We start from the raw sequence: 22,020 nt of genomic DNA, 5'->3' as shown, positions 1-22,020 counted from the left end.
TAAAATAGAGCTGAATCAATATTAAATCCAGGCAAAAAAACCTTAAAACAGACCTTTTTCCTAGAATACTCCTTGGCTTCTACTGAAATCACAACCAGGACAGGAGTGATATATGTCAACATTTATTTCTCTCATGAGAACAAAATTCTTTTTTTAAACAATATAGGGCTGCTGCACAATCCCTAAAAGTCTAAATCAACCCTTTAAAAGGCCTAAACAGAGAAAAGAAATTACATTTTTGGCCTTAAACTTTTGTGACAGTCACATAGTCTCACAATGTTGTAAATAATGGCATTACTGACTTAAAACTTTACATGCCTCAGGTAAAGTGTCACTAAGAAAAAAAAACAACAACTTTCATTTGTAAAGCATTATAAGTACAGCCGTTTCTCAGGACATTGCTAGGCAAATTAGGAACAAAGTTGTACAAACGTACTACAAAACTAAACAAACTGCAAATGACCTGATAAAATCCTGCTTGGTATTCACCTATTTTTCAAAGAACGACTTCCACTCAGCTATTGCTTTCTTATATGCACTAGTGGCATCTTGATCATGGATGGCATCAGTTATTACCTCAGTTTGTATGACAGAGAGGACCGTTGCAACACATTTTGGGTATGTTAAGTGCAAGGTGTAGTAATATGCCATCAACACCAACATTCCTTCCCAGAAATCCTCCAAGGAGAGAGTGGTCACTGGTATGTTTCCTACAGCAACAATGCTGGTTGTTCCATCAAAAAGCAGCACTGGGGAGGAGAGAGGCCGCTTCTCCAGGTATAGCATTGCATCTTCACCCGGCTAGAAAAGCACAAAAAAAGGACAAATTCTTCAAGATTTTCAATGAAAGGGTTGCTGTGCATCCAAACAGCTTAAGACACAAAAAGCAATATCAAGAGTTTAGAATGCTCCAACTGATTTACTGTTGGAATAGAAGAAATAAATGTAAAATATCTGACTTACATAAATATGAAATTTTGGAAATGTACACAGCAAAATCTCCAGTGTTAAATTAACACTGGAGAGTGTCTATATGGGTCCACTCCTCTGAGTGTTAAATACAACACTGTTGAGTGTTAAATTAACACTTTGACAGTGTTATATGTTTAAAAGTAACCTAGTCAGTTTTGAAGATTAACAATGGCTAACACTGAGCAGTGCTGATTTTCTAACACTGGAATATTTCTAACATTTTGATTTATTTTCCAGTGTTAGAAAATCAGCACTGCTCAGTGTTAGTCTTTGTTAATCTTCAAAACTGACTAGGTTACTTTTAAACATATAACACTGTCAAAGGTGTTAATTTAACACTGGAGATTTTGCTGTGTATTAATTCTGAGCATGAATTTTCTCTAGTTTGCAGCATTTTTATCATGTCTATTTGTGCTTTTTTTCCTCATTTGTTTTTTAAAACTATTTCTTTTAACTTTGTTACATATTCTAGTTTTTGAAGGCCTTTTTAAATATATCATTTTACTGCTTCTACTTGTATCCTAACTGCAATGTGCTTTTGCTCTGTGCTGCCTCTCTGGAGTAGGTTTTGAATAACAATTAAGAAATCCTGAATAAGGAGTAATTTAATCCCTGCTGAATTGAACTTCAACCCACTCTTATTAAGCAGGAAAAGCAAAATAATAATATTAATAATAACAATACAAGTAAATGGAGTACAAGTTACAGTGGCTGGTATTGCAGCTGTTCGCACCTTGAGGATATGAAGGAGAGCCTCACTGGCACTTCCCAGCCGCTTTGGTGGTGTAGTTTTTGAAGGAAAAAGAGATGGAAGTGCATTGAAGAGAGTGACAGTAAAATCCACTGTGAACGGAGAAAAGTATCTCAACAAAGCAATCCGAACATATCTGATGTGTGGATTTAATGTATGAAAAGGCCACTTACCTCCACGTACATCCAAGGGGAGAGGAGGTTTCAGGACCTTCTTCCAAATGCCATAGAACTGCACCTTCGAACAAAACTCTGCCCATCGACCCTTCATTTGATCTATGTATTTGCAGTTGGAGCCACCAATGATGCGACGCAGTTCATCCATCGCCTATGACAAAGTTGTGCTCAGTTAGTCAAGAACTAACTAAACCTATCCAGAGAAAGCAAGGAATTTAACTGAAGGTAGTTGAACTTACATTTCGTATGTCTTTGAAGCACGGGTATGCTTCAAATATTTTTCTAGGCCTGTCTTCTTCCCTTGTAACATCTGCGTCAATAAAAGCTCGTCTGGCCTCAAACTCCAGGTCCAAAATTTGAGCGACGTCACTTTGGTTGGGTTTTGCATTGGGTTTCCTGTACATGTTGCTCAAGGTTTTGTAATGTCTTGCCTGCATCTTCAGGCTGTCATGGTCTGCTAGGGAAAGCAAAGAGCAATTGTAAGACATGGTGTAACTAGACTAAATTCAGATTTTTCTAATCAGTCATTTCTAGTAAGGTTGCATGGTTGTTTTTAAGTATAATATTTATGAGAATTAATGTTTAGGTTAAATATGTTTGAGTAATGAACTGACCCTATATGTCCTAATCATTTCCCTTTGTGTCCTTTTCTTATAATGATCATGGATTTATGTTAATTGTTAGTTTGAACAGAATCAAATATTAAAACGACAGTTTAAGATGCCCGTGAATAAAACTGTGGTGAAAATAAGGTAAAGGTTGTTTACTGTGTATATCGTTCACATCAGTGTGAACAGTGATTATGAGCTGATGGATAAAAATCTTTTAGGTAATTTGATCTATGACAGAAACACTGTGATAAGGCATGATAGATGTGACCAGCATGAGGATTTACATGTGTAAATAATCAGCACTGAGTAACACCCATTACAACACAAAGTGGTAAAATACTTACTATGGCTAACTGGCAAACTGGAATGAGGGATCTATCATATGTTGATTTTACACACCAACTCGAGTTAATGCCAAACCACTATGATTTTTGGAATAAACACTTAGAACGGGGTTCATTGCTGCAACCATATTTTGGAAAGAGCTGTAAGAGGAACCACAGTCAGACTGAGAGGTAGATAAGGGTGATGGTGGACTTACCAACAACATCATCTGGAGGTGCAGTTGAAGGACCTATATCAGACCTGGGTGCAGAGCATGAGGCTGACTTGGATAATAGTGGTAAAGCCAGCGTAGTATTGTTTGACGTAGTTGGTACAGTGGAGGGTAGCGGCAATTGGGATTCTTTCTCTGAGGAAAAAACAGAAGATGAACAGAATGTAATAACAGGGAATAGCTAGAAAGTTAAGGAAAATACTCAACACTGTATAAATCTTGTGATGCACTCTGAACAGAAAACTGAGGGCAGGTGGTCTCTTTGAAGTTTTAGATGTCCAAAAGTCATTAGTACAGCAGACCAAAGTACACACCTGCATTTGAGTTATCCTCGCTGAGGTCATCATTGCTCTCAAGAAGTGTGGTATAGTCACTTGAACCACTTGCTTCACCACTTAGGTCACCTTCAGTCCCATTGTCTGTGTCATCTGAGCTGAAAAGAGTCTTCCTGGGCCTGCCTCGTTGTGGCATGGAGCCCTGCCTCTTCCTTGGAGACTTCATATTTTGGAGTCGTTTGTACAGTTTGGTGTAGATGGTCAGCTGTGGTAAAATAATATATATTTGTACATCATTTTATTATCTCACTCAATTTTAGATATTGTAGTGGGTAAAGAATGACTTACGTATGGCATGTGTGTGTCAGCATCACGTAACATGGGGTAATAGTCGACAATCTTCTGTGACATTGCTCTCATTTCGAGTTTGGAGGGGTGTCTTACTTCTTTCCCCATGGGACTAACACGGAGGATTGCAACCATGCTGGTGACTGTGTTCCTTACAAGTCTGCAACAGAGCTCCTTCGACATCCTGCAGTCCTTTTCCTTTCCACTGTGGAGCAATGCAAAGTACTGACTGCGCACCATGTCCAACTCTGAATCTGTATACACCACATACTCTGGTGGGTCTGGCATTTTCATTTTTTTGTCAGCAGTGTAGGAAATGGGAGTGGAAGTTTGAGGCTGACATTGTGACACATCAAAGCCGAAGGGGTTACTCTCGCTTCGATGGAAAGTGTTGGCATCTTGGTCAGTACTCTTAAACTATAACAGTTGTGGGATATAAACAAAAATACACAATTAGGCAAATTAATGCTAGACAATATGGACAGTAATCATCTTCTTAGTGGTATAATGTGTATTTACCTTTTGGCTGATAAAATCCCAAATCTTCTTTCTACGGAAGAAATTTTCATGGCCCGGAAAAAGATCCTTTAGGTCATCCCGGGTAAAGCTTCTCAAAGTTTCCTCATCAATATTCGCAGCTGTAAAAGAGAAAAACAACTTCAAAAGTGATATTTATTTCTCTTTTCCTGGGCGTGGCTTATTACATGTCGAGGTCATTTTTTGTCAATAAATGTATTTTAGCAATAAGTAATATTAACAGGATAAAATGTCAAACTTAAAACAGTTTATCAAATATTTGGGAATGCAATAAAACTATTTTTGGGTGTCTTCAAGAATGATGTTCCAAGTCTATTTAGGCAAAGACAGCTCAAGGCTATAATGTGGATAAAGGTCAGAGTAGAGTGCAATCCTAGCTCCAAGTTTCAGAAATGATGCTAACAGATGCTAAGGCTGCTTAGCTAACGTACCAAAATAACTGAAAAATAAGACTTACCCTGCAACACAGACAGTATGGCATCGTCAAACTTGTCCATGCCGTGACAGCAGTTCTCTAGTTCGTTCCAAAGCCTCCACTCACAGTGCCTGGAAATATCCTACAGCTTAAATAAGATCATTTAGCTAAAGTTAACACATTAGCTAGATTGCTAACTAGCAGCAGCCCTCACAAAACACGACTTTATCTTAATAACACCGTTGTACCATAGTATTTTTCAAATCAACTTAATGTTAGTGATGGGACGTTCTGTATCGAGGCTTCGGAGCGTGTGTCGAGTAATGGAGGGGGCGTTTCCGCGAAGCGCGTATCGAGGCTTGCTTCATTTATGGGAGGAGCTGAAAATGATGACGTCCGAAGCCTCGCTGCCCGGCTGTACCACGTGACTGGTTCATGAAGTGGTTCGAACTTTGCCGCGAGATATGACAGCGATATAAACCCCTCAGACTTCATTCAAAAATGTGGGTGTTTGATGGAGAGTTGCGGTTAGTGAGAGTTTGGAGACCGTATGGAGGTTTATGAGAGTGAGGAAAGTCAGGAGAGAATGGAGCCAGCTAAGAAGAGGAGGATGTCCTCCCCTGTGTGGGAACATTTTGATCTTATTCCTCCCAACAAGGTATTTCTACAGAAGATGTATTTTCATGATACTGATGGTGCAATACAATTTATGTTGAGCTGTCTTGACTTTTGTACAAGGTGAAGTGTTTTCTATGTGCCAGGGAGCTGGGATATAACAACAACACCTCATCCATGCTTAGGCACTACAGAGCTTTGCATGAGAATAAGGGGGACACCGATTGTGGAGCAAGACCAGGTGAGCCATCAAATGCAATGATAATATAGGATGCAGTAATGTTACTAAATGATATAACAATATTATACAACTGTTATAAGTTACGTGTGTGATATTTATATTTGTGCTTTATCTTTATTGTCTTTCCTCAGGAGAACAATCTCAAATAGATGAAGACCTGGTCAGCATGGTGATTGAGGACTCCCAGCCATTTAGCATTGTGGAGGACAAAGGATTCAAAAGATTTGTTAAATCATTAAATCCTAGCTATGTTCTCCCCACTAAAAAGGTCATAAAAGCAGTGAAAATTTAGTTTTTACAGAATAAAATGTGAACAGGCAGGACTGAGGCTCAAAGCCTCAGTGTGTAGCTGTCCATACCTCAACGTTACAAAAGCACAACCACTGTCCACACCCCAACCACACCTCACCTCACAGTAAATGATCATTTCCATTTCAAGCATTTCCAAATAATCATTTCCCATACTGCCACTATAAATATACACAGTATACTGCCATCACTACAATATACATGTTTTACACACTCCTTTTGTTGTTGACATTTACAGGCTGTGTGCAAAATGCCACACTCTTCAAATTCATGCCAGCTATTATTTTTTACGTCCAGTAGGTGTCCTGCTAGAGCAAATGAAGCTTCATGAAGCTTCGCGTTGGGGTGAACCAATTGGATGAAAAGCTTCAGTGCTTCATGGGGCTTCATCTGCCCATCACTACTTAATGTTACCAACCTTAAATTACTGTTCACTTTGTTTAGATAAATAATTTTGATCTTCCTAACGGTCCTGATGGTTAACAAAGCAGGGGAAAAGAGTTTGTCCCGCGTGAAAGTAACGTCACGACAGGAACTGAGAATGCGCATGCAGAAAATTATTTATATTTAATTTTTTTTTAAGTAAAAAAAAAGAAAAGAAAAATATAAATTCAGTCTTAAACACTTATTGCCTAAAAATAAATATAACTGATGTAATTTAAACCTGAAAAATTGGATAATTAAGGATACATATATTTTAAAAATTGCCTACCTTTCCCATGGTCCCACACTCTCATCTGTGGCCTTCAGTGGAGAGCGGTAAAATATGCTGTATGGCTACAGCGCGAAAACAGTTCACCATGGCGCTCTGGAGATGTATGATCTGTTTTATCTTTGTTTCTTTAACTCTGAAGGTGCTCCTTAGCCACATAAATGCAGCTCATGGTCGAAGGCAGGATTTTTGGGTTTACTGTGGAATAGATGGCTGTGAACAAGATTTCAGAGTTTTTAACTCATTCTTTCGCCACATTAAACGGACGCACCCTCTGTATTTGACGAATGGAAGCCCACCAAGAGGATGGAGGATCCCCCCAACATCCCACTCTTTAGGATCGGAAAATGTTGGTGTTTCAGTCTTTGCCAACTGTAGTACTGCAACAACAACCAGCACCGTGGAAATATCAACTGGTGGATCTTTGGCTGAAGTGCAGGAGCCTCAGGTTGTTGACAGCCCGATCACGGTAAGTGTTAAACTAAATAAAATGTAGTGTGGCTTCTGATGACAAATTTAGCTATGTCTAACTCCTCGTATTTGGTCCTATATTACTTTTAATCCTTTTCTCCATTTTTAGTCAAGAGAAATTTAACGAGATCTCGCGATATTATACCGCTAGATATTGTTCTCCAAACTGTTACAAGCGATTTCCACTATGGTTGGATTTTAAATCACAATTTCATCCTGCAGGATGAAATAAAAAATAAATAAACAGAATAGCAATTCAGTGTAGATAGTACAGGCTATGCTGCAGCCGGAGAAGGCACACACTCTGCGGCTGGCATGTCTCCTGGTGAAGTTTGCATCAAAGACACTCTCAGCGCGCTTAAATCTTTCAATGTGGCAGCAATTTGGGTATCTCGTAGGAATTATAAGTGGTGAATACGGTTTCAGGTAAGACACAGAGTATTTGGAAGCACTGTAAAAAAATCTGTTGGCCAGAAATACTGCCAAAACATGGATAAGAATGATTTTCTTGAAAATTAAATAAATTAATAAATGCATACAATAAAATATATCCATATACTAATACTAACATAAATTCTGAGTGCAAATCTAAATTACGTGATTTAAAAATACATAAATAATTTAATAAATACAACAAACATGTAAAGAAACTAATATCTAAGTGCAAACAAAAATTCATTATTTAAAAAGATAAAATCTCATTCTCATGAATCCAATCCCTAGCCTCATCAAAAAAATGGACAACCCCTTTTTTATTGTTTCTTTGTCTTTGATTTCTTTTCCATTTCTTTTTTCTTTATTCCAAAGAATGAATATTATATTATCTTATATTATATTGAATATTCACAACTGTAACACTAGTCACTGTCATGCACTTTGTTTTTTAATGGACCAATCATTAGGTGTAACTGATTATACCTGTTATGTAAGAATTTCTATAATTGGCCAGGAATTTGGAGTAACTTTGTTTTTCTGCTCTAAAGGAAGAAGCTGTTGCTACAACATCCTTTACCAGACATGATATTACCAGATCTGCTGCAGCTTTTGCTATCTGTGTTCAAGAACAGTGCCACTTATCACAGGTATGTTATAGTCTTAATGGATCAATACATTACATAAGGCAATCAATGTCTTACTTGTTCATAATGGAATTCAGAATTATTATTATTTTATATAAATGCAGAATAAGTTACTTTTATTTCAAATGTTTTCACAGAGAACGGTCAAACATATCATCTCAGGAGTGCAACAGTATCAGGCTGTTCTTTTGGATACGCTCAAGGAAAGAATGAAGACAGTGTTTGAAGATAATGCCGAGGGAACCACTCAGCTTCAAGATGAGGCTTTGGCTACATTTGATAAATTCATGGATCCTTTCTCCACCATTGCATATGGACAGAGTAGAGCCATAGGGGAAATGTTCTGTCCAGTCAACGCAGAGGAAGTAGTAGTATCCCAGAAGATATGTTGGGTAAAGCAAGGTCTTTCAAGGGTCATGTCTTTAAGGAACAAAAGTTTTTACTATGTACCATTAATTGAAAGTCTAAAGCAGTTAATGACTAATGAGAGAATCTTTACCATGTTGAACACTGCACCACAAAGAAGCAGAGAGGGATTCTTCTATGATTTTAGAGACGGGTCCCTCTTTACATCTCACCCCTTGTTTTCTCAGAGGCCAAATGCATTGCAATTAATACTGTACACAGATGAAATTGAAATATGTAACCCCTTAGGGTCCCATGCTTCTGCAAACAAATTGGTCATGTTTTATTATACTTTAGGAAATATTGATCCAAAATTTAGGTCAAAGTTAGCTGCAATACGACTTCTTGCTATTGCTAAAGCAAATGACATTTCTCAGTGGGGTATTGATGTTGTACTGAAAAGAATACTTCAAGATCTATCACTGCTTTACAATGGTGTAAGGATTAAAATGTCAAATGGTGAAATTGAATTGTTTGGTGCTGTTATAGCCATTTGCGGAGACACGCTAGCCCAGCATGAGATTGCTGGCTTTAAAGAAGGGATTGGTTTTGCTTATAGCAAATGTAGACACTGTGAATGCAACTTTGATGATATGCAAAGTGTTTTTGAGGAGAAGAAGTTTGTTCACAGAACTCTGGAGAAACATATCAGGCAGTGTTTTGAAATAGATAAAGCAAGCACAGATTTATTGAAAGCGTCCCTCAAAACTACTTATGGAATTAATAGAAGAAGCAGACTAGTTGATGTTCCTGCATTTGACCTGATCAAACAAACTCCACAGGACATAATGCATGTTATTTTTGAAGGTGTTGCATCAATGGAAGTTAAATTTGTATTAAAACACCTAATTCTCTCAGGACAATTAGAATTAGACAAGTTTAATTCAGACATTCAAAATTTTCCTTACTCACCTCTTGAAATACGGGATAAACCATGTCCTATTAGCTTTGGCACTTTAGCGGCTAACGACAACAAATTGAAACAGTCTTGTGGACAGATGCTAATTCTTTTAAAAATATTACTTTTTCTTTTGTATGGTGTGGAGAGTGAGTATGTTGTATTTATTAGAAAGTTAATTATGATAATTCAAATAGTTCTTGCTCCCATTATTTCTTTACAAACTGTATTGCAACTGAGAAGTATGATTGAAGAACACCTGTATCAGTTCAAGCAACTTTTTCCCGAAGCCAATATAATACCTAAGCAACATTATATGTTGCATCTTCCCAGTCAAATCTTATCGCTTGGACCTTTAATAAGGAGTATGTGCATGCGCTTTGAGGCAAAGCACTCCTATTTTAAACAGTGGGCTTCTAAGTTAAATTTTAAAAATATTTGTAAATCCCTTGCAAACCACAATCAATTTCTTGAGTGTTGTCAAAATGAAATAGGCACTGAACATCCTATTTTTGCGAAAGAAAAGGAATCCGGGCCAGTATCAGCTAAAAATAATGAATATGTTAGGAAAAAAATTAAAGAATTTTTTGGAATAGATGTCATGCAGTCTGTTGTCTCAGTGAAATGGTATGTTCTAAATGGCAATAAATACATTGCTGGGAAGTCCATGATTATTGCAGATGTGGATGGCACTTTCCCTGTGTTTGGACTGATAAAGGATATCTTTTTGATTGACTCATCTTTTATTGCTTTTGAGTACCAACGCTATGAAACTTTGAATTTAAATGAAGACTTATTGGCATATGAAGTAACTGTGCCCATTGTTGCTCAAGCTACAGAATTAGCCCATGAGCTCATTGATTATACTTCATACTTTTCTATTAGTTTTAGGGACAGTGTGTTTGTGCCAATCAAATACAGTCTTTCTGATATTATTTCCCATAGAAATCACCCTTAAGATTAGGGTTGCACCAAGTATTGGCTTAGTGTAGTTTGTGATGATATCAGTTGACAGTCATTAAATGTTCCCTAAACCAATGTCAATGTTGTACCACATAATGCTGGCATGCTGTGACAAACAGCTGTCTTTGAAATGTGATTTGTATCATAAATTGTGGTTAATTTTTTTCCTTTATATGTACAACTTTGAAGTCAGACATGATTTTGAATAAATCATATTTTCAACAGGTGCCTTGTGTGAATTTCCTAAATCAAGCAAATTGAGTTTGTCACTCTATCTTGAAACAAGTGATATTTTGAGAGACATCTGGTGAGAGACCTAATGTAGGCTATTTTAAGAGTTATTCTTCCCATTTCTGGATTTCTGTACTAATATAGACACAATTATATGGTTATTCTCAATTTAAGTTTATTATCTAAAATCCAGACTTAGAAACAAGTAAATCTTTTTTAAAACAAGGCAAATAATCTGGCCTGTCTAAAAATAGGATTTTAAATCATGGCAAGCACCAGATAATTTGCAGTGTAGTAGTGCAGTGTTGCAGTGATTTATCAAATTCCTTCCTCTTTTCTAGCTTAATCATTCACATAAATATAAAAACAACACCATAAAAAATGCAGACAGTAGTCTTTCATCACATCTGTTGAATTTGTTACAGCAGAAAGGAAAATGTGTATCTTTGAATGCCAATATTTCCACACTCACAAAAACAGAACGATGGTTTAAAATTGAAGCTCTTAGTATTTAACACTCGCTCAGATCTTGTTCAGAGGCATTTCAGAGGAAGTTATAGATTTATCTTTTCTTGAGGTCAAAGCAACAAATCACTGATTCTTGTCATTGTTGAGATGCCGCTCAGGTATTTAGGAGTCGAACAATGCGTACAGAGAACAACTGTGGCACATATTGGCAATATAAGTTTTTTACAAAGCGGAATAGCATTTTTTAAAAGGACTGTCTGACTGAGGCAACGCAACATGTGAGGTGTCTTTATACAGATTTTGTCATGTTAACTTTTGTGGTTTATTCAAACACTTCAAAAGAGGCAAGTCAAGACACTGAATCCCACCCTCCCTCCATATTGTGCCATGCATAATTTGCACTGTCAGCTTTTTTTTTTTTCCCCAGGAGAAAATATTCATTCAAGTTCTGTTCTCTTTAGTTCTGTTGCCATTTATTGTCCTTCCTCAGGTTACAGCTGTGACATGCTTGCATGCTGATGCCTGTCTGCAGGGCTTCAGTTCTAAAACTTTATCAGTGCACCACAAAAAAATGAGAAGAGTCTTGAGTAAGAGATATTATTTGCTTTTACAGCAAGTAAAAGCATTTATTGCATTCTTACAAAAGCACATAAAACAAGCACACATTTTGAAAAACATCCTTGGATTGCTCCTTAGCCAAAAGGACCCTTTATCCTTTGGCTTGATAAAGAAAGCAGATATACAGTACAGTTGTAGGTACACATATACTTGCATTACACATTGTGCAAACCAGTGATGACTCTAAAATGTAATAGTTACTCATGTATAAGTAAAGTACTTTATACTTCAACATTACATTTGTTTTAATAGTGCTGTGTTGAGGAAGAATAACCATGAGACTTCTTTATCTTCTCACGAATAAATAAATACTAAGACACTGTTTAGTGATTTAAAAACATCACAATAAAAACTAATATGAACAAGGGCATACACTCCATCGCATCTGTTTAAATTAAAACGCAATACAAAGTCTGTATCTGAACCGGTAAGTCCTGAAATGTGAAAACACACAAAAAAAAAGCAGAAAAGAGGCTGAAAGTGTAAGCTCTGAACAGTTAAACTCTCTCAGATGCTCTTCAGAGGTAAGTTTACAGTTGTTGTTTTTAAGGCAAAGACAGGCTTGAGACCTTCTATGTACAAAATAGTTGAGGGTGTTTACATGAGCCGAGCAGGCTGAGAGCAGTGCAGCAGTTAACTAGTCATCAGTGTCATCCCTGCCAACGTGAAACTCTGTTATCTCCTTTGCAATGCGTTCTGCTATCATTCTGCTGCTGGCCACAATCAGCCTGCGAGACATCAAATCAAATGGTCCACCTGGTAAAAAAAAGACAAGTAAAAATTAATGTCGCATTCTCTTCTTTCTTTCAATGTTACAGTATACGTGGTTAAATTATCAACTTGCTTCTGACGATGCATTAAGCAGTGCATGTTAAAAATGTGTGTGGGAGTAACAGCTGATAGCCCTGAAGGTGCTTTTCTGTGCTGTTATTGAAGCTGAATGTTAAAAAAGGCCATTATCTTATCTTGTAGGAACTTCTAAATTGAAAATAAAAATGGAAATTGGAGGTTTTTGGAGGACAAAAAGATATGAAGACTACAGACTACCATGCGGTGGTTAGCATTGGCGCCTTGAAGCCAAAAGGACCTGGTTCGAATCCATTTCTGGATGGTGTCTGTGTGAAGTTTGCGTCATCTTCCTGTTCATTCATAGATTCCCTCCAGGTACTCTGGTGTCCTCCCACAGTCCAAAGACTTACAGGTTAGGTTAACTGAAGATTCTAAATTAGTCGCAGATGTGACTGTGAGCTTGAATTGCTGTCCGTCTCTTTGTGTTGGTCCTGAACACAAGCTGTCTAACCCCACCTCTCTTAATACCACAACCTTGGGATAAGCTCCAGTTCAGTGTTGAACTGAGAGACAACAAAAATCCATGAATACATCAGGAATACATCAGGCCACAACTGATCACATGCTTGGTGAATACCTCAAGCAGCAGAAACCCAAGAAAGAAGAGGAGGAAGAAGAGGAGCCATCTATTTGCACGGATTAAACCACCAGCAAATAGAAGAAGTGGCTGATATTGAGATATCCTACCAATAGGTGGACAAAGCTGGATTGAAAAACAGCACAGACGCACTAATAACAGCAGTACAGGACCAAGCGCTAAGCACTAAGATCAGTAGAGCCTGGGGTTTACCACACCAATCAAGACCCTATGAGACAATTTGACACATAACAGCAGGGTGTAAGATGGTAGCAGGCAGAGCCTATATGGAATGGCATAACCAAGAGGCCGGTATAGTATACAGGAACATCTTTACAGAGGATGGCCTGGAAGTTCTGAGGTCAAAATAGGACACGCTCGCCGGGGTGGTTGAGAATGACCATCTGAGGGACTTCCAGATAAACACAGACAAACTGGTGATGGCTAACCAACCGGACATAGTAGTGGTGTACAAGCAGAGGAAGATGGCTGTAGTGTTAGAAGTAGCTATAATAAGTGATAGCAACATCAGGAAGAAGGAACATGAGGAGGATGGGAGCAACAGTGGTACCCGTAACTGCCCCAATCGGAGCACTCGGGGCAGTTATGCCCAAATTGGGCGAGTGGCTCCATCAGATGCCAGCAATAACATCTGAGATTTCTGTCCAGAAGAGCGCAGTCCTAGGAACAGAAAAGATACTGTGCAGGACCCTCAAGCTCCCAGGACTCTGAACCCGAACTAGAAGGATAAAGACCGCCCGCAGCGACAAGTTGGGAACCCGAGAGATAGTTGCAAATGAAAATCTCAGCAGATCAGCCATTTCTGAAATCCTTTATCAGCCTGTCTGCCACTAATAACCACATTCAAAGTCACTTAAATCACCTTTCTTCCCCATTCTGATGCTCCGAATGAGCTTCAGCAAGTTGTCTTTATCATGTCTACATGTCTAAATGCACTGGTTTTATGCCATGTAATTGACTGATTAGGCATTTACGTTAATGAGCCACTTCTGTTGGTGTAGCTAACAAGATTTTCAGTGTGTGTGTGTATACACACACACACACACACACACACACACACACACACACACACACACACACACACACACACACACACACACACACACACACACGGGTAATAATAATAATCGTTTTTTTCCTCCCCAATTATTACTCATGACACACTACTGTCTAAACACAAATACACACATATTGTATGTTTGCCAGTAATCTGACTTACTGCTCCACCCAATCAAAGATGCAAGCTGGTGACAAAGATAACACACTAATAAGCTCAAGAGAAAAATAGATGGTGAGGATGTTATTGATGTATATACAAGATCCAAGCACCTTACTCATTTTCAGATTTTACAGTAAAAGGGTCACGTTTGAAAAGACCTTCAGCTAATCAAAAACTAAATAAATAAATGGGACTCTGAACAGTAAGTAACTTAGAAACTTGCTCCACCAACTACATGCTTTCTGTCACAGCACTTTTTAAATAAACAGCTTCATAAATCAAGACTGTGCCTACTCTTAGGAGCATTGCAGTTGTGAAACTAGAGAAACTCCAGCTTCCTTAACACACTAAATGTCAGGGTAGCAGTTACGTCCTAATTTAAGATCAAAATTCTCTGTATCAAGTGCAAAGCCAGGAGCAAACCTTTCCTCATCTCTTGCTGTGTTTCATGGGGCATTTATAAGCAGCAAGAAGGATAAAAACCAATAACAAGAACTATTGACCATAAATTATTCATAAACAATAACTTCTGTTGTGTTTGCACTTGGAGAACAGCAGCCCATTCTTGCTGCTTTGTTCTGTACAGCAAACTCCTACAGCAATCCTTCCATTTTTCATTTCATCCAGTGACTCAGCAGCCTTTCAGTGTTCAGTGTTGTTTGAGGAGACACATTGTCTCAGTGACTCACCTGAAATGTCCATGATGACTCCTCCAGCTTCTCTGACAACTGCTGCCCCTCCAGCCATGTCCCAGCAGTGGATGCCCATGTGGTAGTAAGCATCAGCCGATCCGCACGCTACCAGACACATGTTGACAGCTGCGCTGCCTGGGGAGCGGATTCTGTGGATGGAAATGGGATGTTTGCTTTCAACTTCCAGATGCTCTGCTAAGAGTTAAGTATGTTTTTTGGTGCATTTGCAGTTATAATTCTTGATTTTTTTTTTTTTTTCATTTTTGTAGGATAAGCAATGTGTTTTTTTAATGGTAGGAGATAGCACTTCAGCAAAATCCAGTCAGTTTTGCAACATTCTAGTTACCCCTCTATCTAGTAGATTTGATGTTAGAGGTAGAATCTGACATTCAGTGCGGCATTCAACCCCTTTTCATTTGATTTCAAGGCATGATATGAGGTTCTCTCTGTTGGGTGGCTTTTCATTGTGAAAAAGTCACAGAAAACAAACTTATCGGTCATCGAGGTTAGCACTGACCACAATCATCCATAAAAGAAGTATCAAAACAAACACCGCTGTCATTTTCAGGATGTTTCACCACCTTTAGGGGCAGTAATGCAATAAGAAACAGCTGCTACAGGAAGCTCTCACTTTGCCCTGTTGCTGCTGTTGTTGTTGTTGTTGCTGTTGTTATTGTGAGAGAGAACACCTGCATAAGATCAGATTGTGGTAGCAATTTCATGCACTTCTTAATTACAATGATTAGGCTTTACTGTAAACAAATACACCAGCTGTTCTGTATATCTGAATAAGCAGCTGTTCAGGGGGTGTCTGGTGTACTATTAAACTAACACTGGATGTACAGCTTGTACATATTGAAGTGCATATTTACCCATGTACAGGGATGCTGAGGATGTTTCTGATGTTGGCCATCATTGTTTGAAATTGCTCGGCGTCCTTCTTGAAGCCCATTTCTGTCAGCACCAAGGATTTACTAATATCTTGGAAGGAAACAAAAAAAAAACAAGTATACTAATAAATAAAATATCATTATTCACTCATTATACAAACAGCTGCAGGTTTGCGCTCTCTGAGAAAAACAGAAATGCAGTCTGTTGCCGGTACAGGGAAAGGATTTTAGCTCCATCTGGTGGATTTGTTTATAATTGCAACTTCTCAATATTCACCTTCTTGTCCAGACACCTTGATTGGGGCTCCATTGCAAAATGCTCCCTTTCCTTTACGTGCTGTGTACATTTTATCTTCGATGCAGCTGTAGACAATCCCAAACTCTATCTGAGACCAAGCAGCAGCACAGAAAACAGCACCGATTAATGTGGGGCTGGTTAAAAGACAGCAGCTTTATAAAAGGAGAATCTTTAGATATTAACTGGGTTAATGGTCTGCAATCATGTTAATGTTTCACATAATCAAAACATCACAGTTTAAACACATGAGTGGTTCGCATACAATAAAGCATACCTCTTTCTTCACTGTGAAACCGATTGATACAGACACAAACGGGAACCTGCAAAAGAGAACGTTACAATATAAAGCATTCAATTATGGAACTCCCTTCAGGTTTAAACTCAGAGGAATCCTTTTCCATTATCGGTTCAGTTTCATCAGCGTTGTCTAATTATCCCTGACAGAGAGGACAATCCAAGAAAGAATCTAATTAAAAGATAAAAATAGTTGAAGAGCAACAAAGATAAAAACAGAGCTAGAACTGTAACGCAGAGATTTTTACAACATTTAATCGCAGACCGTGCTACCTGTGAACAAAGTTGGTGGTGCCATCGATAGGGTCGATAATCCAAGTGGGACTGTCAGAGAGGGCGCTGGGGGCGCCTGCTGCTACGGACTCCTCGCCTATAAAGCTTCAAAGTGAAAAAAAGAGAGAAGAAGTGAAAATAAGAGTATGATAATTCTATGCATCGTCTATCAGGTACCTCAGCTGTAAAGTAATAACGCTGCACTTGACACGTGCTCTGTTTTCTTTCCAACCAGAATATGTGATATTAGATTTCCACCACGCTGGACACAAGGCTGTAGCAACATTACGGAACCCTGGAATTTTTTCCTGAGTTCTTGTGTTTCAATTTCTCTTGGAAATCTTTACATGTATAAACATTTCATATGCTGGTAGCAGTAATTTAAGACTTGGTAGAACAAAGTCTTAAGCAAGCAAAGTAAACAAACCAACCAACCAATAAATATCTTTTTTCTTAATATTTGCAGGTATCATGTTATTAGGGGACTAGTGTTATTAGGGACTACATGTAACAAATGTGACCTCCGTTTTAATACTACTAGCGTAAAAATAGAGGTCGCATTCCAGTTAAGATTGGATGGTAGGGCTGTGCTATATTCACAATAATACCGGCATACATTTGTTCGTTTGTGTTTTTACTTATTTTAAAAAAACCAAAAAAAAAACATGTCATATTGCTTAATCAAGGATAGCAACACCATACGTTCCCCAGCATGGATAACAACAAGATAAGCCTAGCCATGTCTGAGAGCAAGAGCAGCATGTCAGCCTCCTATAACAACTTAGTACCTAAAAAGGGAACTACTTCAACAACCTCAAAGAAAATACAGGACTTTAAAAAAATAAAAACATGCCTGGAAATTGTCCCTGCTAAAAGAGGGAACATCAGTGTGTTTACCACTAGAGGCAAAAAAACCCACACAAATAAAAAGGCCCTCACAGAGCATTATTATAGCACTCACTAGTTAAACTCCATATGACAGGAAAAGTAAATGGTGGATGGAAATTATTGATGTGGTTACGTGGTAGCGTAAGCAGTTGGTTAAAAAGCTGTAAGGCCCAAGATACAAACTCCCACATAGAAAATATAATGTGACAATATCAAGCAGCTCCTGAAGACTTACAAGGTTAGGTCACTTCTGTTATTGTTAAATTAAAAAGGTAAGCAGTTATTTTATACGTTTTTACTTAAAATTTCCAGGGAAAACACTACTGAGGATGTGTTTGATATAATGCTGTGTCACCATTAATGCTGCTGCTACTGCTGGCACCTTGTTTCATTAGACTCACACTTGGAATAAGGTAGTCTGTAATCAGTGACAGCAGCTTATTGGAGAGAAAGGATGAAACATGCCCTTCGTTCCTTTGTACTAATATATGCTGCTGGCCATAAGCTGCAATTACTGATAAAACATTCAGCAATTTTTTCCTCACAAATATCATTAATGGAAATTTCCTTATAATATCATAATATACTTTTGAGGTAATATCTCCCACCCCTACTAGATGGAAAATCGTTAAACCATAATAAATCATGCATACTTCTCACCATGTTCTTAGACCAATCAGCTCACATACCCTCTCTCATGTCCATGTTTTCTAATGAAGTAGAGTACCTGTGCGTTGGGTACTTTTCCCTGATGGAAGATATAATGAGCTGTTCCACTTTCTGGTCCGTCTCGGTCACCAGGTCAACCGCTGAGCTCTTGTGCATGACAGCGATGTCCTTTTGGAGCGCCTCGCAGATCATCTGGCAGAAACACAAAAGTGAGAGGGGAAAAAAAACAAAAGATTTCTTGGATGACTGACTACATCTGCTGCTTTAATTAGCTTCACGTGTTGGTGTTAACATATGTTGGTGCCACAGATGACAAGATGTCTAGGCTACAAAGTCCAAATATATTTATGAGCTGTAATTATTGTTTCTAGTGTCTGGATAATGTGACTCTTCACAGATGGAAGCCTCTGTATACATTGGAATAACACACAAAAAAAATTAAAGATAAAAACAACCCACACACACATTACGCTCAAATGTCGAGATACGTAAGCAGCAGTAAAATAGATTTTGATGAAAGCGCCCACACGGTTGCTTCTTCAACCTTTGCTTGATTTAAACAAACATTTACCTCAGTATTTTATTTGCATTTTTAACAAGTACCTACCAATTTTATTTGGGCTCATCAATACTTTGCATTCAACTATTTCTTTTTTCAAATCCAACACTGAATAATTTATGATCCAAACTATATCACCGATACATACAGCTGACCTCTGTACATTATGCATCTGAGGTCAAAAGTTATTGTGGTACATTTTTATATGATACTGTTATAAGTTCTTCCATGCCTCTTCTAGGGACAGCTGTGGCCAGAGGCATAAAGAGCCATTTCTCAGGAATAGTTTCTTCAATTTTGGCATAAACAGAGTCGAAGAATAAACAGATAAGAATCTGGTGGTCAAAAGCCAAGGTCAACCGATTTTTAGGCATAACTCGACAATTTACAAATAATGATACAATTTCACACAAATGCCTAGGAGGATAAAATGATAACACTTTGGATGAGATAACTTTACTGCAAAAACATCATATTTTTTCTAATTGTTTGAGTGTAATGTGTGTGGCCATTATTCAAGGGCATCACTCAGGAGCATCAGGGGCGATTGGGACCACAGTTCACATTTGGCCAGATACTGAATTAGGGACACTGATCACGTGAAAACTGTGGACACTGTATACACCTTCTGAACTGCCAGTGTGTGGGAAGTGATTTATTACATATCTGTCTGCACAGTCATGGGTGTAACGTGCAATTTGGCTTTTTTGTTGTTTGTTTTGGATTATGTGCTAGTTTCTCCTTAATGGCATATCTCACTTTAAAAAGAAAGACATGTTACTGAGGTTATTATTTGCACTCAAAGTGCATTTCCATACACACTGTTGTCAACCATAATCAAGTAAGTGTAGCATCAGTCGTACCTCCTGAATCATTCTACAATTGGAGGGAAATTTAGGCTTCAAAAACGGTAAGATAATGATATTATTAAAGAAAGGGTGCACTATGTATTTAAGAAAAACAACTAATAAATATCCAAAATTGATATGTCAACCGTAGGCATCAAAGGAACATATCATGAGATACTTTAGTTGCATGATTAAAATGGTTCAGGACCACAGAAATTATATTTAATAGCCTCTTTAGTTTTTTTTTACTTTCTAATGTTTGTTTCACATGTATGGCAACATGGTGGCAAATCAGAGTTTTCTCAGAAAAAGATTCAAGCTGTGAAATAAAATAAATTGAATTTGTAACTTATATTAAATTTAATATTTTTGAGTAGAAGTTTGGTAATCAATAAGTTGGGACAAGAAACTAAATAAAAATCGCATCTTGGGAGGTTTCCAAGAGTTTTATTGCATTTCAAATATTTTTGACAACTAGGTTTACATGTTGTCCCAGGAAATGTATGACTCAACAAACGCCAAACGTGTGTTTTAGTAATGTGTGCATGGATTATTTTTTAAATATTTTTAATACATTTTCATGGGTGGAAGAAAAAAAAAATAGTCCTGAAATGGTAACGTGGCCCTCTTACCTTTCCGGCCCGTTTAGTGACCTCTATGCAATAATCCATGCACTCCTGCCACGGATCACTCATGCTGATAAAGGGGAGATGAGGCGATATTCAGAACGGAAATACGGACGGAAGAAAGCTGTAGGAAGAAGCACAACTTTCGTCATTTACAATAGCAAGGTGCAATTATATACCGGCATATGACGGTACGTTGCGATTACCGACATATGACGTGAGTTAGCTGCTGGAAAGCTAGCTGCGTTAATTTGAAGAAGCAATGAAATCTGTCAAATAGCATAAATTAGCCCTCTATGCTAGCTTTTAAAGGGAGAAAAAGGGATATGTACACTGGAGGTAACGCTGATGATACCTAATGACAAACATACGCTTAACGGCTTTTCTACAGCGCAATATCATTACATTGATTTGTGTTTGTAAAAAAGATATAGTAGCATACCAGTTCCGGGAGCTAATTTAACGCACTTCTAGAGATGAATGACTTCTAAGCAATGACATTTCGCCACTGAAAGGTGGGGCTAAGCCGAACTCTCAGCCTAATTGGTCAATCTGTGCCGTTTGATTTAACAATCTTCGCTATCATTGGCTAGAAGGCTGTCATGTGTTTTCTTCAGTCGCGTTGTTACAGGAAACAGTGGGTCTGCTGGAGAAAGGAAAATGTCTTTGCGAGTACCCAACTTTCTAACTTGAACAAAAGAGGCAGAAATAATGGCTGAAATTTGCGATTTTAGATTCAGAAGACAAAGAAAACTTATCAAACTGACAAAAAAGTAAAATAAATATTAACTGTAAATAAGTACAATTCCCCAGACTGACCTCGCCGGCTTAAAAAGTATAAAGGCAATGAAGCACTGCAAACAAGGCATAACGAATACTTGCTAAATCTGAAGAACACAGTTCAAGGTGCTTTTGCTTTCACGCGAAATAAAACTCACTATGCAAAATGACAGAAATCAGTTGAAATAGTGTCATTTCACTCCAAATTGATGTGAGATCATATTTCTTATACCCAGCTTCATTTTCTATTTATGTATTTTTAATGGAGGTAAACCGATTCAGAATGCTTTATTGTCATTATGGAGTCACATAGCAAAATTCTTTGCACTACTTCTCAACTTAAATCAGACAGCATTTACAACACACAAACATACAATAAATAATATCACATAATAGGGAAACAGTATATGCAATATTAATGTAAGGCTAGGTCAGGTCAGCTGTGATGTGAATGTTCAGGAACTTAGTGTTGTTCGCCTGTTCCACCTCCTGCCTGTGTCTGAGGACAGACAGGAGCATGTTGTCTCTTTCCGGACACAACATGTGTCTGTAATGACCTCCTTAGTCTTGCTGGTGTTTGGGAACAGGTTGTCTGAACACCATTTGGTCAGGTGCTGGACCTAGATCTTTGGAAATATCTGCGAAATACATTAAAGCAGAAAATTTGACTATATACTATTCTGAAAGTCTGACGTGGTGTTACACTCTTAGTATCGATCACAGCCAATAAATATTTAGCGCCCTTTTATGCCAGAAGGTGGCAGCAGCAACACTCTAAGTGACGCAGCAAGCAGCAAGAGCACTTTCTCTCATGAGGAAAGGTAAACTCCTCAAACATTAAGGTTTTTTTTTAAATTGTTTGTTGTTGTTTTTTTGTTTTTCAGCT

General features: G+C 38.0%; 3 protein-coding genes across 5 annotated transcripts; 1 reads left to right on the top strand and 2 right to left on the bottom strand.

Moving 5' to 3' along the window:
- Nucleotides 1-489: 489 nt before the first annotated feature.
- LOC146625461 (uncharacterized) lies at nt 490-6,355 on the bottom strand. 3 transcript variants are annotated; one of them, XM_085362099.1, is made up of 10 exons: nt 6,225-6,355; nt 4,684-4,772; nt 4,209-4,327; nt 3,690-4,106; nt 3,381-3,606; nt 3,052-3,201; nt 2,139-2,356; nt 1,897-2,050; nt 1,706-1,815; nt 490-801 (listed from the first exon to the last, which is right to left on the bottom strand). In XM_085362099.1, the coding sequence occupies exons 1-10, from the start codon at nt 6,353-6,355 to the stop codon at nt 490-492; spliced, it is 1,926 nt and encodes a 641-aa protein (XP_085218225.1). The 3 variants fall into 3 exon arrangements, with proteins under 3 accessions (XP_085218225.1, XP_085218223.1, XP_085218224.1); XM_085362097.1 differs by lacking the exon at nt 6,225-6,355 and having other exon boundaries at nt 4,684-4,751; XM_085362098.1 differs by lacking the exons at nt 4,209-4,327; nt 4,684-4,772; nt 6,225-6,355 and having other exon boundaries at nt 2,139-2,353; nt 3,690-3,791.
- A 240-nt stretch (nt 6,356-6,595) lies between these two features.
- On the top strand, nt 6,596-9,440 carry LOC146625460 (uncharacterized). Its single transcript, XM_085362183.1, has 4 exons — nt 6,596-6,987; nt 7,973-8,071; nt 8,206-9,306; nt 9,420-9,440. The coding sequence occupies exons 1-4, from the start codon at nt 6,607-6,609 to the stop codon at nt 9,438-9,440; spliced, it is 1,602 nt and encodes a 533-aa protein (XP_085218309.1). The 5' UTR covers nt 6,596-6,606.
- A 2,596-nt stretch (nt 9,441-12,036) lies between these two features.
- Nucleotides 12,037-20,836, bottom strand: impa2 (inositol monophosphatase 2). The gene is made up of 9 exons (XM_085362096.1): nt 20,797-20,836; nt 20,361-20,478; nt 18,380-18,513; nt 16,765-16,869; nt 16,472-16,517; nt 16,177-16,285; nt 15,882-15,990; nt 15,007-15,158; nt 12,037-12,407 (listed from the first exon to the last, which is right to left on the bottom strand). Exons 2-9 carry the CDS (start codon nt 20,421-20,423, stop codon nt 12,289-12,291), a joined length of 837 nt encoding a protein of 278 aa, XP_085218222.1. The 5' UTR covers nt 20,424-20,478; nt 20,797-20,836; the 3' UTR covers nt 12,037-12,288.
- Between the last annotated feature and the right edge of the window lie 1,184 nt (nt 20,837-22,020).

The sequence above is a fragment of the Diplotaxodon limnothrissa genome, linkage group LG9 (assembly GCF_057381915.1).
Source record: "Diplotaxodon limnothrissa isolate DT_005_m linkage group LG9, D_limnothrissa_male_GT1.1, whole genome shotgun sequence".
In the NCBI taxonomy this organism is placed as follows: Eukaryota; Metazoa; Chordata; class Actinopteri; order Cichliformes; family Cichlidae; genus Diplotaxodon; species Diplotaxodon limnothrissa.
Note: the sequence above shows the minus strand (reverse complement) of the source record. Positions and strands in the feature narration are given on the sequence as shown.